General features: G+C 44.0%; 1 protein-coding gene across 3 annotated transcripts in view; it reads left to right on the top strand.

The window, feature by feature from the left end:
* Nucleotides 1-2433: 2433 nt before the first annotated feature.
* LOC135573494 (DNA annealing helicase and endonuclease ZRANB3-like) overlaps nt 2434-17413 on the top strand; it is a 46744-nt gene continuing 31764 nt past the window's right edge. For all 3 annotated transcript variants that reach the window (XR_010464771.1, XR_010464770.1, XM_065022796.1), the window contains exons 1-5: nt 2434-2564; nt 4456-4575; nt 10675-10794; nt 15184-15290; nt 15434-15506. Coding sequence is in view for 1 of the 3 variants with exons in the window: in XM_065022796.1 (XP_064878868.1) it covers nt 2466-2564; nt 4456-4575; nt 10675-10794; nt 15184-15290; nt 15434-15506 (519 nt within the window). In the remaining 2 variants the exon portion in view is untranslated. The remainder of the gene's footprint in view (nt 2565-4455; nt 4576-10674; nt 10795-15183; nt 15291-15433; nt 15507-17413) is intronic.

Genomic DNA, 17413 nt, shown 5'->3' with positions numbered 1-17413 from the left:
CTGAACTAGCTCTCTAGTCTAGTGTGTAAACTCTGTGAGCTCTATACCCTGTAAGCTCTATAGCTCTCTATCCTGTGAGCTCTAAACTCTGTGTGAACTCCATAATCTCTTAATTAGCCTCTGTGAGCTCTCTAGTAGTGTGTAAACTACTCTGTAAGCTTCACTCTCCGCTAGCCTCTGTGTGAGCTCTCTAGTGTGTAAACGTTACTCGGTGAGCTCTAAACTCTGTGTGCTACGCTCCTCTCCTCTTTGTATAAGGCTGAAGTAATGAGGTAGAACTCATCCTCTGTTACCTCTGTCAGCCAGAGGAATACATGGCCCGCACATTCCCTCTTTTCTCTCTCTCTATGATCTCTCTTTCTCTCTGTGATCTCTCTCGCTGTGATCTCTCTCTCTCTCTCTGATTCTTTCTGTCTCTCTCTCTCTCTCTGATTCTCTCTTTCTTTCTCTCTCTCTCTCTCGCAGTACAAAGAGACCTCACCTGCTGCTGCACTCAAATCACATGCTGTCAACACACACACACACACACACTCCTCAGCCTACGCTCTCCACTGGCTGGCTAATTTAAGGACTGTATGTATGCAGTCAGTGTGAATGAAATAATTAATTTATGCATGTATGGTGCATTCAGAAAGTATTCAGACCCCCTGAATTTTTCCACATTTTGTTACGTTACAGCCTTATTCTAAAATCGATTACATTTTTTTTGAATCCTCAGCAATCTACACAAAATACCCCATAATGACATCACAATACCCCATAATGACATCACAATACCCCATAATGACATCACAATACCCCATAATGACATCACAATACCCCATAATGACATCACAATACCCCATAATGACATCACAATACCCCATAATGACATCACAATACCCCATAATGACATCACAATACCACATAATTCAGACATCACAATTTGCTATGAGACTCCGCTGCATCCTGTTACATTTTTTGAAATGTTTGCAAAAGTTTAAAAACAAATACTTTATTTTCATACATATGGTAAATTCAATTGGTTGAAATGATTTGGAGAGGCACATCCTGTCCATTGATCAGGTCCTTGAGATGTTTCAGAGGCACAGGAGTTGTCCATAGAGTCCACATGTGGTAAGTTTCCATTGGTCCCAAACAGGATTTGGAGAGGCACACAGTTGTCCATAGAGCTCCCAGACAGGATGTCAGAGGCACAGGAGTTGTCCATAGAGCTCCCAGACAGGATTGTGTCGAGGCACAGGAGTTGTCCATAGAGCTCCCAGACAGGATTGTGTCGAGGCACAGGAGTTGTCCATAGAGCTCCCAGACAGGATTGTGTCGAGGCACAGGAGTTGTCCATAGAGCTCCCAGACAGGATTGTGTCGAGGCACAGATCTGGAGAAGGACCTTGGTTAGGGAGGTGACCAAGAACCTCGCCCAATTTTTCAGTTTTTGATTTGTTAAAAAAGTTTGAAATATCCAATAAATGTCGTTCGACTTCATGATTGTGTCCCACTTGTTGTTGATTCTTCACAAAAAAATACAGTTTTATATCTTTATGTTTGAAGCCTGAAATGTGGCAAAAGTTCGCAAAGTTCAAGGGGGCCGAATACTTTCGCAAGGCACTGTATGTGTTGTCTTCTCAGAGCTCTTCCTACTGCCGTTCTACAGTAGCTGCTAACTCCCTAAATACTCCTTCATGCTGCCTTTCTACAGTAACTCCCCTAAATACCCTTCAACGTTCCAGTAACTAAATACTCCTTCATACTGCCTTTCTACAGTAACTCCCCCAAATACTCCTTCATACTGCCGTTCTACAGTAACTCCCCTAAATACTCCTTCATACTGCCTTTCTACAGTAACTCCCCCAAATACTCCTTCATACTGCCGTTCTACAGTAACTCCCCTAAATACTCCTTCATACTGCCGTTCTACAGTAACTCCCCTAAATACTCATTGTGTTTCACCTTGAGAACAGACTGTGTGTGATTTATTGTATTGGGATAGTGTGTTCTCCATCTTCAACATCCCCTTGTCACAATCCAGCTATAATTGGGCTAGCCCATGTGACCTACCTAGGCACTACTGACGTGAGGAGAGGGAGAGAGGGGGAGGGGAGGGGAGGGGAGGGGAGGGGAGGGGAGGGGAGGAGGGAGAGGAGAGGAGAGGAGAGGAGAGGAGAGGAGGGAGAGGAGAGGAGAGGAGAGGAGAGGGAGAGGGAGAGGAGGAGAGGGAGGAGAGGAGGGGAGGGGAGGGAGAGGAGAAGCGAAGCGTCTTTGGGAATTGTCTTGTCTTTCGTTTTCTCCCTCCTTTCTCTCCACCTGAAGGCGGAAAAGTAGGGTACCATCCATAGCAACATGTTCTGCCCTTATAGCAAACAGAGAAGAGGGGAAAGAGAAAGAAAGAGACAGGCCTTTTGACGTGTGTGTGTGTGTGTGTGTGTGCAGGAGGCGAGCGGCAGCTTGGAGGAGTGGGAGCGCCTGATGAGGACGATGGGTTCGGGGGTCTCTGCCACGGACAACCCCTTCACTGAAGTCATGGGGCTCGTGACACGCATGTACAAACAGACCGCCATCGCTAAGGTACAGTGTTTATACACACACAGGCACCTAACCCCCTCCTGGCCCAGCACTTCTGCACCGTTCTAGAAAAGGGTCTCTCGCTCTCTGTCACTCTCGCTCTCGGTCTCGCTCTCCCTCTCTCTCTTTCTCTGTCTCTCTCGCTCTCTCTCTCTCTGTGTCTCTCTCTCTCTCTCTCTCTCTCTCTCTCTCTCTCTCTCTCTCTCTCTCTCTCTCTCTCTCTCTCTCGGCAGAGAGGTTCTTTGTTGAAGGGTGATGTCAAAAGGTGAGAAGCATGTTTTTTTTCTTCTCCTCAGATGCAAGGCCCTCCCTCCCATAGGTTATTATGCTTCACATTACTCAGAGCGCATCGCCATGGGAACAGAGTGAAGATCTGCCACCCCTTAGTGAAAGCATTCTGGCTGGCCATCATAACTCTGGACAGCCATAACTGTGGCCTTTCAATTTCTCCGTTTTTTCACAGCAGACCGAACCCAAATATAGCGGAACCTTTCCAAGGTGTTACTTCTGATGTGGTTGCCATGGTACTGCCACCAGGCAAGAATGTCAGCCGTTAACTTCCAGGTGACTTTAGGTGAAGGAAGCCGACTTGGTACGCAGGATACAAAAGTTTTTCAACAGAAAACAGAAAACAAGCACAGATAGTACCTCCACCTCTTTCGCTCCGTTTTAGACCGTTTTACTTTTTGTTTGGTGTCTAACTGAACATGACCCAGGCTCCTCTGTAGAAAGGATCCCGACACCAAGGTTAACAAAGCCTCAGACGGCCTCCGCCTGCTCAACGTAAATCAACGGAGGAATCCTTCCTCACCGGTTGGCTTGTTTCGCTCCGTCTTGTTTGCTGATTGGTTCCTCTCAGTTTCCCTTCCTCCGCTTGATTAAAGTTCACCGTTGCGTCGCTGTAGACGCGTCATCTTCCTGTCTCATTTCCTCGCCCTTTTGGTTGGCTGCCGCTACACACACACACTGACAGAAAATAACTTTTTTGGGGGGGTGAGTGGATACACACACACACACACACACACATCTCGTGTCACTTCTGAAGCGTATGTGAATGCCTGGCGAGTGGACCATGGATGCATCCCAAATGGCACCCTATTCCTACATTGTGCCCTACTTTTTACCAGAGCTCTATGGGCCTTGGTCAAAAGTAGTGCACTACATAGGAATAGGGTGTCATGTTGGGACCGAGTTTGGCAGTGTGAAAAAAAAGGGGACAGGGTTTTTATTTTTACCCCGTCTACCAGCAGCAGCAGATGCTCCCAATTACCCAGAGACCCTGCTGCCTCTGATGATGGACTTTAAAGAGAGATAACATATCACTGCTTCAGTGGACAGGAAGTTTGTGTTGCACTAATTAAACGTCTGCAGAGTTAAAAGCAACCCAGCAACCCAGTAATGAGAAGTTCCCATCAGCAGATGGAGGAGGGGGCTTCTAGCTAGACCTGCTTAGACCTACTTTCATTATCCTCCCTCTGAGAGGAAAGGCCTTCTGATAATTAACAGTCCAAGTCTCTAGGTGAGCGAGGAGAGACTGGTGAGAGACTGGTGAGAGACTGGTGAGAGAGACTGGTGAGAGACTGGTGAGAGACTGGTGAGAGAGACTGGTGAGAGAGTGAGAGACTGGTGAGAGACTGGTGAGACTGGTGAGAGAGAGGTCTGAAGTCCAGGAGGTGTGTGGCATGTGGACAGCAGGACAGGACTGTCGATTGGGGGTGTATCGTATATGTGGTCCTTCAAGACAAATATATGTGAAGTCTTGAGTATGTGTCTCATAGCAATTCATTCCCTTCCTTCCTGTGGTTGATTTCCCCTGTATGGCCTTCGCATAGAGATGCATTCTAATATGTTGTTGTTGCATTTCTATTGGCCCCTCTGTGGTCTCCTCCTATAGGCCGGAGCAGTGAAAGACTACATAAAGATGCTGCTGGAGACTGAGAAGTTAAAGTTCCTGGTGTTCGCTCATCACCTGACCATGCTACAGGCATGTACCGAGGCTGTCATCGAAGCCAAGGTAACGGTTGTTCACTCATCACAACTAATGGACACGCACACCTCTCCCACTGTTCAGCAGCCCCTCTGTCACATATTCCCCACTAAGGGGCCATCTCTGTCCCTCTCCCTGACACAGCACACAGATGTGCCCTCAGGCACTTTCCCAGACCTGTCAAACTGTTATGGAGATTGTTCCATACCTGTCTTCAAATCCTAAACCACTTAAAGGTTGAGGAAGTTAATCTAGAACCTAGCACATTCATTACTTACCAACAACTGCTGCAAATTACACTAAAACTACATCACATATTGAAGTTGACATTTCTTGCGTTGTCTAGGAAAGTTGTGTGGTTCAGAGTGCAGTATTTTTGTTGTTTTATAGTGAAACATGTTTGCTAGCTAAGGGCTTTGAAGAAAATAAGATTTCAGCTAATAGGGAAAAGTAATAACAAAATAACTATACTGAACAAAAATATAAAGCAACATGCAACAATTTCAAATATTTGACTGAGTTACATAACCCTGATGTTGTCGTCACAGCCCTGATTCCCAGGCGTGGGGGTCATAGATTCCCAGGCGTGGGGGATTCCCAGGTGTTGGGGTCATAGACTGTCACTGTTTACACAACACCAGTGAGTTCCACCCTGCAGCTCCAGGTAACCTAGCGGTTCGAGCATTGGGCCAGTAAGCATTGGGCCAGTAACCTTAACCCAAATTGCTGGTGTAAGTCCCTCTGGTTCCAATCCCTAAATGAATAAAATGTAGAGCGGACATGTGTTTGACCAATCTGTCGATCTGTCCCATGTTAGTGTTGTGAGCAAGTCACTTAACCCAAATTGCTGGTGTAAGTCCCTCTGGATAAGTTAGTGTTGTGTACATGTGTGTTTTCTCTCAAGTCTAAATGCTTTCTCCTCAAGTCTATAAATGTAGATGCCCTGTGTGTGTTTGGCTCTGAGTGCAGTGGCTTTCTCCTCAAGTCTACATGTTAGTGTTGTGTACATGTGTGCTTTCCTCCTCAAGTCTATACATGTTAGTGTTGTGTGTGCTTTCCCCTCAAGTCTATACATGTTAGTGTTGTGTACATGTGTGCTTTCCCCTCAAGTCTATACATGTTAGTGTTGTGTACATGTGTGTTTTCTCCTCAAGTCTATACATGTTAGTGTTGTGTACATGTGTGCTTTCTCCTCAAGTCTATACATGTTAGTGTTGTACATGTGTGCTTTCTCCTCAAGTCTATACATGTTAGTGTTGTGTACAGTGTTGTGTACATGTGTGCTTTCTCCTCAAGTCTATACATGTTAGTGTTGTCTATACATGTTAGTGTTGTACATGTTGCTTTCTCCTCAAGTCTATACATGTTAGTGTTTGTGTGCTTTCTCCTCAAGTCTATACATGTTAGTGTTGTGTACATGTGTGCTTTTTCAAGTCTATACATGTTAGTGTTGTGTACATGTGTGCTTTCTCCTCAAGTCTACATGTTAGTGTTGTGTACATGTGTGCTTTCTCCTCAAGTCTATACATGTTAGTGTTGTGTACATGTGTGCTTTCTCCTCAAGTCTATACATGTTAGTGTTGTGTACATGTGTGCTTTCCTCAAGTCTATACATGTTAGTGTTGTGTGTTGTCAAGTCTATACACATGTGTGCTTTCTCCTCAAGTCTATACATGTTAGTGTTGTGTACATGTGTGCTTTCTCCTCAAGTCTATACATGTTAGTGTTGTGTACATGTGTGCTTTTCCTCAAGTCTACAAGCTTTCTCCTCAAGTCTATACATGTTAGTGTTGTGTACATGTGTGCTTTCTCCTCAAGTCTATACATGTTCAAGTCTATACATGTTAGTGTTGTGTACATGCTTTCTCCTCAAGTCTATACATGTTAGTGTTGTGTACATGTGTGCTTTCTCCTCAAGTCTATACATGTTAGTGTTGTGTACATGTGTGCTTTCTCAAGTCTATACAAGTCCTCAATACATGTTAGTGTTGTGTGTTGTGTACATGTTAGTGTGTGCATTTCTCCTCAAGTCTATACATGTTAGTGTGTGCTTTCCCTCAAGTCTATACATGTTAGTGTTGCTGTTCTTTCCTCAAGTCTATACATGTTAGTGTGTGTGCTTTCTCCTCAAGTCTATACATGTTATGCATGTTGCTTTCCTCAAGTCTATACATGTTAGTGTTGTGTACATGTGTGCTTTCTCCTCAAGTCTATACATGTTAGTGTTGTACATGTTTCTCCTCAAGTCTATACATGTTAGTGTTGTGTACATGTTAGTGTTGTGCATGTGTGCTTTTCCTCAAGTCTCAATGTGTGTCTATACATGTTAGTGTGTACATGTGTGCTTTCTCCTCAAGTCTATACATGTTAGTGTTGTGTGTTGCTTTCTCCTCAAGTCTATACATGTTAGTGTTGTGCTTTCTCCTCAAGTCTACATGTTAGTGTTGTGTACATGTGTGCTTTCTCCTCAAGTCTATACATGTTAGTGTTGTGTACATGTGTGCTTTCCCTCAAGTCTATACATGTTAGTGTTGTGTACATGTGTGCTTTCTCAAGTCTCAAGTCTCAATACATGTTAGTGTTGTGTACATGTGTGCTTTCTCCTCAAGTCTATACATGTTAGTGTTGTGTACATGTGTGCTTTCTCCTCAAGTCTATACATGTTAGTGTTGTGTTGTGTGCTTTTCCTCAAGTCTATACATGTTAGTGTTGTGTACATGTGTGCTTTCTCCTCAATACATGTTAGTGTTGTACATGTGTTTCTCCTCAAGTCTATACATGTTAGTGTTGTGTACATGTGTGCTTTCTCTCAATACATGTTAGTGTTGTGTACATGTGTGCTTTCTCCTCAAGTCTATACATGTTAGTGTTGTGTACATGTGTGCTTTCTCCTCAAGTCTATACATGTTAGTGTTGTGTACATGTGTGCTTTCCCCTCAAGTCTATACATGTTAGTGTTGTGTACATGTGTGCTTTCTCCTCAAGTCTATACATGTTAGTGTTGTGTACATGTGTGCTTTCTCCTCAAGTCTATACATGTTAGTGTTGTGTGCTTTCTCCTCAAGTCTATACATGTTAGTGTTGTGTACATGTGTGCTTTCTCCTCAAGTCTATACATGTTAGTGTTGTGCTTTCTCCTCAAGTCTATACATGTTAGTGTTGTGTACATGTGTGCTTTCTCCTCAAGTCTTACATGTTAGTGTTGTGTACATGTGTGCTTTCTCCTCAAGTCTATACATACATGTTAGTGTCCTCAAGTGTACAGTGTTGTGTGCTTTCTCCTCAAGTCATGTTATACATGTTCTCCTCAAGTCTATACATGTTAGTGTTGTGTACATGTTGCTTTCTCCTCAAGTCTATACATGTTAGTGTTGTGTATCAAGTCTATACATGTTAGTGTTGTGTACATGTGTGCTTTCCATGTTAGTGTTGTGTACATGTGTGCTTTCTCCCCAAGTCTATACTTTACACCTCCTCAAGTCTATACATGTTAGTGTTGTGTGTTTTCTCCTCAAGTCTATACATGTTAGTGTTGTGTACATGTGTGTCAAGTCTATACATGTTAGTGTTGCTTTCTCCTCAAGTCATGTTAGTGTTGTGTACATGTGTGCTTTCTCCTATACATGTTAGTGTTGTGTTGTTAGTGTTGTGTGCTTTCTCCTCAAGTCTATACATGTTAGTGTTGTGTGCTTTCTCCTCAAGTCTATACATGTTAGTGTGTTGTGTGCTTTCTCCTCAAGTCTATACATGTTAGTGTTGTGTACATGTTCTTTCTCCTCAAGTCTATACATGTTAGTGTTGTGTACATGTGTGCTTTCCTCAAGTCTATACAAGTCTCAAGTCTATACATGTTAGTGTTGTGTACATGTGTGCTTTCTCCTCAAGTCTATACATGTTAGTGTTGTGTCTACAGTGTTGTGTGCTTTCTCCTCTATTCTGCTTTCTCCTCAAGTCTATACATGTTAGTGTTGTGTACATGTGTGCTTTCAAGTCCTCAAGTCTATACATGTTAGTGTGTTGCTTTTCCCCTCAAGTCTATACATGTTAGTGTTGTGTACATGTGTGCTTTCTCCTCAAGTCTATACATGTTAGTGTTGTGTACATGTGTGCTTTCCCCTCAAGTCTATACATGTTGAACCAGCCACTGGTAGTGATACCACTCACACTTGAAATGGCTTGTGTTTTCACTAGAACAGTGTTGTATGTCAAGAAACTCAAGTCTATACATGTTAGTGTTGTGGAAGGGAAACTCAAGTCTATACTCTTTCCAACCATGTTAAGGATGAGAGTGCTTTCTCCTCAAGATTCAGCAACACTGAATGTGGAATTCTATTTAATTACTTTTTTTATGAACCAATGACTTTTTAGCAATAAAGAAGCTTTAAAATAAAAAATTGTATTCCATTGTTTTCTAAGTGTTGCTGAATCTCATCTCCAATTATGTTGAAACTTAAAACAAGTTTGTAAAACACACACACACACACATTTTTTATTTTAAGCCAGTTTCACGCGTTTCTCAGCTCGATGGCAGTGATGTGAGAGGAAGGGTTTAGGTGTCGTCTGCTGTTATCTGATACGTGATCAAGTGTGATCACATCTTCTAATTTGAGAAGTCTCCCACTCGCTGAAGCATCATCATCACCCATTAACAGGAACGAGACTAAAATAATGAGCTGCATGCTGCCGTGATGAACTACAGCTGTGAGAACGGGGAGAGAGACCGAGGGGGAGACGGAGGGCGGGAGGAGAGAGACCGAGGGGGAGACGGAGGGCGGGAGGAGAGAGACCGAGGGGGAGACGGAGGGCGGAGACACGACCAATCCAATCAAAATGAAATCGATGACATCACTGCGACAGGTGTATTAGAACACTAAATTGTTCTTCCTGTATATGGGTACAGTCTGTGTGGAGTGGAATGGACTAAATGTCAAATCAAATGTTATTGGTCACATACACGTGTTTAGCAGATGTTATTGCTGGTGTAGTGAAATGCTTGTGCTTCTAGCTCTGACAGTGCAGTAATATCTAACAAGTAATATCTACCAATTACACAACATATACCCAATACACACACATCTAGTAAAGGAATGGAATTAAAAATATATAAATATATGGACATGCAATGTGAGAGCGGTATAGGATAAGATATAGTATAGGATACAGTATATACATATGAGATGGGTAATGCAACATATGTAGACATTATTAAAGTGGCTAGTGTTCTATTTATTAAAGTGGCCAGTGATTTCAAGTCTATGTATATAGGCAGCAGCCTATCAATGTTAGTGGTGCTGTTTAACAGTCTGATGGCCTTGAGATAGAAGCTGGTTTTCAGTCTCTCGGTCCCAGCTTTGATGCACCTGTACTGACCTCGCCTTCTGGATGATAGCGGGGTGAACAGGCAGTGGCTCGGGTGGTGATGATGTACCTGTACTGACCTCACCTTCTGGATGATAGCGGGGTGAACAGGCAGTGGCTCGGGTGGTTGTTGCCCTTGATGATCTTTTGGCCTTCCTGTAACATTGGGTGCTGTAGGTGTCCTGGAGGGCAGGTAGTTTGCCCCCCGGTGATGTGTTGGACAGACCGTACCACCCTCTGGAGAGCCCTGCGGTTGTGGGCGGAGCAGTTGCCGTACCATATGGTGATACAGCCCGACAGGATGCTCTCGATTGTGTAAAAGTTTGAGGGTTTTAGGTGACAAGCCATGTTCTTCACCACACTGTCTGTGTGAGTGGACCATTTCAGCTTGTCAGTGACGTGTACGCCGATGTATTAGTAAATGGTTGTTTTTCTATACAGCAATGTTATAGGATGTTGCTGTTTTAGTGGTGGGTTCAGAGGTCAAGGTTTTAATCAGCGCTGACATTTACTTCTCTCCCTATCTCCTCTCTCTCTCAGGCCAGTTACATCTGTATCATTGGCAGTGTTCCGTCAGTAATGACCACGCTCTCCCATCTCCCCATCTCTTCTCTCAGGCCAGTTACATCCATATCATTGGCAGTGTTCCGTCAGTAATGACCACGCTCCCTCTCTCCCCCTCCCCCTCTCTCAGGCCAGTTACATCCATATCATTGGCAGTGTCCCCAGTTAATGACCTGAGATGCTCTCCCCCCCCCTTTCTCTCAGGCCAGTTACATCCGTATCGATGGCAGTGTTCCGTCCTCAGAGCGTATCCACTTGGTTCACCAGTTCCAGAATGACCCTGAGACGCGTGTGGCCGTCCTCAGCATACAGGCTGCTGGGCAGGTACTGCACCTACAGACCATAGAAACACTGATGATAGAATAGTCATTATATTTCTACGGTACAGACCCTCTACTGGGCATATACATCCACCATGTGTCCTAATTCCAGTCCCAGTAACACTATACATCCACCACGTGTCCTAATTCCAGTCCCAGTAACACTATACATCCACCACGTGTCCTAATTCCAGTCCCAGTAACACTGTATACATCCACCACGTGTCCTAATTCCAGTCCCTGTAACACTATACATCCACCATGTGTCCTAATTCCAGTCCCAGTAACACTATACATCCACCACGTGTCCTAATTCCAGTCCCTGTAACACTATACATCCACCACGTGTCCTAATTCCAGTCCCAGTAACACTATACATCCACCACGTGTCCTAATTCCAGTCCCCTAATTCCACGTGTCCCTAATTCCAACACTGTAATACTATACATCCACCACGTGTCCTAATTCCAGTCCCAGTAACACTGTATACATCCACCACGTGTCCTAATTCCAGTCCCAGTAACACTATACATCCACCACGTGTCCTAATTCCAGTCCCAGTAACAATTCCAGTCCCAGTAACACTGTATACATACACCACGTGTCCTAATTCCAGTCCCAGTAACACTATACATCCACCATGTGTCCTAATTCCAGTCCCAGTAACACTATACATCCACCACGTGTCCTAATTCCAGTCCCAGTAACACTGTATACATCCACCACGTGTCCTAATTCCAGTCCCAGTAACACTGTATACATCCACCACGTGTCCTAATTCCAGTCCCAGTAACACTATACATCCACCACGTGTCCTAATTCCAGTCCCAGTAACACTGTATACATCCACCACGTGTCCTAATTCCAGTCCCTGTAACACTGTATACATCCACCACGTGTCCTAATTCCAGTCCCAGTAACACTGTATACATCCACCATTCCAGTCCCAGTAACACTAATTCCACGTGTCCTAATTAACACTGTATACATCCACCACGTGTCCTAATTCCAGTCCCTGTAACACTGTATACATCCACCATGTGTCCTAATTCCAGTCCCAGTAACACTGTATACATCCACCACGTGTCCTAATTCCAGTCCCAGTAACACTGTACATCCACCACGTGTCCTAATTCCAGTCCCTGTAACACTATACATCCACCACGTGTCCTAATTCCAGTCCCAGTAACACTATACATCCACCACGTGTCCTAATTCCAGTCCCAGTAACACTATACATCCACCACGTGTCCTAATTCCAGTCCCAGTAACACTGTACATCCACCACGTGTCCTAATTCCAGTCCCAGTAACACTGTATACATCCACCACGTGTCCTAATTCCAGTCCCAGTAACACTATACATCCACCACGTGTCCTAATTCCAGTCCCAGTAACACTGTATACATCCACCACGTGTCCTAATTCCAGTCCCAGTAACACTGTATACATCCACCACGTGTCCTAATTCCAGTCCCAGTAACACTATACATCCACCACGTGTCCTAATTCCAGTCCCAGTAACACTGTATACATCCACCACGTGTCCTAATTCCAGTCCCTGTAACACTGTATACATCCACCATGTGTCCTAATTCCAGTCCCAGTAACACTGTACATCCAGGACGTGTCCTAATTCCAGTCCCAGTAACACTATACATCCACCACGTGTCCTAATTCCAGTCCCAGTAACACTTTTTAATTGATATCTTCCAAGACCTGTTCCAGTTTATTTGTTATATGTAATAAATAGAAAGGAAGTCTTTCTTTCCAGAGCTCTCAAATTAAAACGAGCATTAAAAACAGTGAGAAAGTTCTTGACGTTCTTGACTAATGGCCTAAACTCACTAAAGGCGAGCATGCGAAGCGTGTGTGTGAATTTATTTTAAAATCTGTTGTTTTGAATTCTAATGACCCAACCAAAGCGGGGCGGGCAGGTTGTCCTCTTTGACGCCTCACTCAATTAAAACATGTCTTTATTTTTGTGTTGTATCGCTAGAGATGTATTCACACAAAACAATACCAACTTTTTTCCCGAGCTCATTTGAAATTTACACCAATTCATCCACTTATGGAAACAACATCGCTATCAGCAAAGCTAATTGGTAGAGCATGGTGCTCCTGTAGCTCAGTTGGTAGAGCATGGCGCTCCTGTAGCTCAGTTGGTAGAGCATGGCGCTCCTTCCTGTAGCTCAGTTGGTAGAGCATGGCGCTCCTTCCTGTAGCTCAGTTGGTAGAGCATGGCGCTCCTTCCTGTAGCTCAGTTGGTAGAGCGTGGCGCTCCTTCCTGTAGCTCAGTTGGTAGAGCATGGCGCTCCTTCCTGCAGCTCAGTTGGTAGAGCATGGCGCTCCTTCCTGTAGCTCAGTTGGTAGAGCATGGCGCTCCTTCCTGTAGCTCAGTTGGTAGAGCATGGCGCTCCTTCCTGTAGCTCGGTTCGTAGAGCATGGAGCTCCTTCCTGTAGCTCAGTTGGTAGAGCATGGCGCTTGTAAAGCTGGGGTGGTGGGTTCCATTCCCGTGACCACCCATATGTCAAATGTGTGCATGACTGTGAGATAAAAGCGTAGATGATATTATAATATTACAGTTGAAGTCTGAAGTTTACATATACCTCAGCTAAATACATTAAACTCAGTTTTTCACAATTGCTGACATTTAATCCTAGTAAAAATTCCCTATTTTAGGTCATTTAGGATCACCACTTCATTTTAAGAATGTGAAAGTCAGAATAATAGTAGAGTGATTTATTTCGGCTTTTATTTCTTTCATCACATTCCCAGTGGGTCAGAAGTTTACATGCACTCAATTAGTATTTGGTAGCATTGCCTTTAAATTGTTTGACTTGGGTCAAACACTTCAGGTATCCTTCCAAAAGCTTCCCACAATAAGTTGGGTGAGTTTTTGCCGTTCCTCCTGACAGAGCTGGTGTAACTGAGTCAGGTTTGTAGGCCTCATTGCTCATTTGTTGTCCTCAAGCCATTTTGCCACAACTTTGGAAGTATGCTTGGGGTTATTGTCCATTTGGAAGACGATCTTTGTCCCAATGTGCAGTTGCAAACCGTAGTTTGGCTTTTTTATGGAGGTTTTGGAGCAGTGGCTTCTTCCTTGCTGAGTGGCCTTTCAGGTTATGTTGATATAGGACTCGTTTTACTATGGAAATAGATAATTTTCTACCCGTTTCCTCCAGCATCTTTACAAGGTCCTTTTGTTCTGGGATTGATTTGCACTTTGGAAATTGCTTTTGGAAATTGCTCCCAAGGATGAACCAGACTTGTGGATGTCTCCAATGTTTTTTTCTGAGATCTTGGCTGATTTATTTTTATTTTCCCATGATGTCAAGCAAAGAGGCACTGAGTTTGAAGGTAGGCCTTGAAATGCATCCACAGGTACACCTCAAATGATGTCAATTAGCCTATCTGAAGCTTCTAAAGCCATGACATTTTCTGGAATTTTCCAAGCTGTTTAAAGGCACAGTCAACTTAGTGTATGTAAACTTCTGACCCACTGGAATTGTGATACAGTGAATTATAAGGGAAATAATCTGTCTGTAAACAATTGTAAGACAAATTACTTGCATCATGTACAAAGTAGATGTCCTAACTGACTTGCCAAAACTATAGTATGTTAACAAGAAATGTATGGAGTGGTTGAAAAATGAGTTTTAATGACTCCAACCTAAGTGTATGTAAACTAGTTTTAATGACTCCAACCTAAGTGTATGTAAACTAGTTTTAATGACTCCAACCTAAGTGTATGTAAACTAGTTTTAATGACTCCAACCTAAGTGTATGTAAACTAGTTTTAATGACTCCAACCTAAGTGTATGTAAACTAGTTTTAATGACTCCAACCTAAGTGTATGTAAACTTCCGACTTCAACTATATGTACTATCCTGCTAGCATACAGTCACTGCTCTGCCTGTTCCCGTACTGTTCACCCTCCTCGCTCTGCCTGTTCCCGTACTGTTCAACCTCCTCGCTCTGCCTGTTCCCGTACTGTTCACCCTCCTCGCTCTGCCTGTTCCCGTACTGTTCACCCTCCTCGCTCTGCCTGTTCCCGTACTGTTCACCCTCCTCGCTCTGCCTGTTCCCGTACTGTTCACCCTCCTCACTGCTCTGTCTGTTCCCGTACTGTTCACCCTCCTCGCTCTGCCTGTTCCCGTACTGTTCACCCTCCTCACTGCTCTGCCTGTTCCCGTACTGTTCACCCTCCTCACTGCTCTGTCTGTTCCCGTACTGTTCACCCTCCTCGCTCTGCCTGTTCCCGTACTGTTCACCCTCCTCGCTCTGCCTGTTCCCGTACTGTTCACCCTCCTCGCTCTGCTTTCTCCACCTGTCTGCTTCCGGTGAGTTCTTCCCTTAGGTGAGTGTGTCCTGTGTGTTCTGTGGTGTCCAGGGCCTGACGTTCACAGCGGCCACTCACGTGGTGTTTGCTGAGCTGTACTGGAACCCTGGCCATGTGAAGCAGGCTGAGGACCGGGCGCACCGCATCGGACAGACCGCCTGCCCGTCCCACTGTTCACCCTCGTGCACTACCTCATCGCTTTCTCCACCTGTCTGCCGGTGAGGGAGTGTGTCCTGTGTGTTCTTTGACACCGTCATGTGAAGCAGGCTGAGGACCGGGCGCACCGCATCGGACAGACCGCCTCCGTCCACGTGCACTACCTCATCGCCAAGGGAACCTTTGACACCGTCATGTGGGGCATGCTCAACAGGAAGGTGTGTGTGTGTGTGCGTGTGTTTCGTTTTAACTGGAAGGTAGGTACTTTTCATAGAAATACAGTACCAGTCAAAAGTTGACACACGTATCCAAGGGTTTTTCTTTATTTTTACTATTTTCTACGTTGTAGAATAATAGTGGACATCAAAACTATGAAACAACACATGGAATCATGTAGTAGCCAAAAAAGTGTTGAACAAATCAATATATATTTTAGATTCTTCAAAGTAGTCACCCATTTGCCTTGATGACAGCTTTGCACACTCTCTGCATTCTCTCAACCAGCTACATGAGGAATGCTTTTCCAACTGTCTTGAAGGAGTTCCCACATATGCTGAGCACTTGTTGGCTGCTTTTCCTTCACTCTGCTGTCCAACTCATCCCAAACCATCTCAATTGGGTTGAGGTCGGGTGATTGTGGAGGCCAGGTCAGCTGATACAGTACTCCATCACTCTCCTTGGTCAAATAGCACTTTTGGGTCTTTGTCCTGTTGAAAAACAAATGATAGTCCCACTAAGCGCAAACCAGATGGGATGGCGTATCGCTGCAGAATGCTGTGGTATCCATGCTGGTTCAGTGTGCTTTAAATTCTAAATGCATCACTGACAGTATCACCATCACACCACCTCCTCCATGCTTCACCAGTCATGTTCATTGCTTGTGTTTCTTGGCCCGAGCAAGTCTCTTCTTCTTATTGGTGTCCTTTTAGTAGTGGTTTCTTTGCGGCAATCTGACCATGAAGGCCTGATTCTGTCCTCTGAACAGTTGATGTTGAGATGTGTCTGTTAGTTGAACTCTGTGAAGCAATTATTTGGGCTGCAATCTGATGTGCAGTTATCTCTAATGAACTTATCCTCTGCAGCAGTCTTCCTTTCCTGTGGTGGTCCTCATGAGAGCCAGTTTCATCAAAGCGCTTGATGGTTTTTGCGACTGTACTTGAAGAAATATTCAATGTTCTTGAAATGTTCCCGGATTGACTGACCTTCATGTCTTAAAGTAATGATGGACTGTTGTTTCTCTTTGCTTATTTGGGCTGTTCTTGCCATAATATGGACTTGGTCTTTAACCAAATAGGGCTATCTTCTGTATACCACCCCTACCATGTCACAACACAACTGATTGGCTCAAATGCATTAAGAAGGACAAATGTAACTTTTAACAAGGCACACCTGTTAATTGAAATGCATTCCAGGTGTCGACCTCATGAAGCTGGTTGAGAGAATGCCAAGAGTGTGCAAAGCTGTCATCAAGGCGAAGGGTGGCTACTTTGAAGAATCTCAAGTCTAAAATATATTTTGATTTGTTTTTTGGTTACTACATGATTCCATATGTGTTATTTCATAGTTTTGATGTATTCACTATTAAAAATACAGAAAAACCCTTGAATGAGTAGGTTTTGACTGGTACAGTACCAGGTTTTGAAAAGCCCCGAGACCACCTTGTCATTTTGACTGGTACTGTAGATTTACTTAAAGGGATAGCACAAAGCCCCGAGACCACCTTGTCATTATGACTGGTACTGTAGATTTACTTAAAGGGATAGCACAAAGCCCCGAGACCACCTTGTCATTTTGACTGGTACTGTAGATTTACTTAAAGGGATAGCACAAAGCCCCGAGACCACCTTGTCATTTTGACTGGAACACAGTGGGTTGAATGGCAGGTACACTCAATATATCTGTAATTCTATGGTACTAATATCCACTGCAGGACCACTGTTTCAAATAAACTGGATTTGAATCAATAAAATGACCGCCTTCCTTCTTTAGAAAAAAACTTTTAAAGACCATTACAGATGTATCAGAGTGAGGTTGTTGATCTTGGTGTTTATTTGTTGTTTATTGACCTTGTTGTTGTTAATTATGCTGCAAAGAACAGAGCAGTTTATGGTCACATTCATTAGTG

This window comes from Oncorhynchus nerka, linkage group LG2 (genome assembly GCF_034236695.1).
Source record: "Oncorhynchus nerka isolate Pitt River linkage group LG2, Oner_Uvic_2.0, whole genome shotgun sequence".
Taxonomy (NCBI): domain Eukaryota; kingdom Metazoa; phylum Chordata; class Actinopteri; order Salmoniformes; family Salmonidae; genus Oncorhynchus; species Oncorhynchus nerka.
Note: the sequence above shows the minus strand (reverse complement) of the source record. Positions and strands in the feature narration are given on the sequence as shown.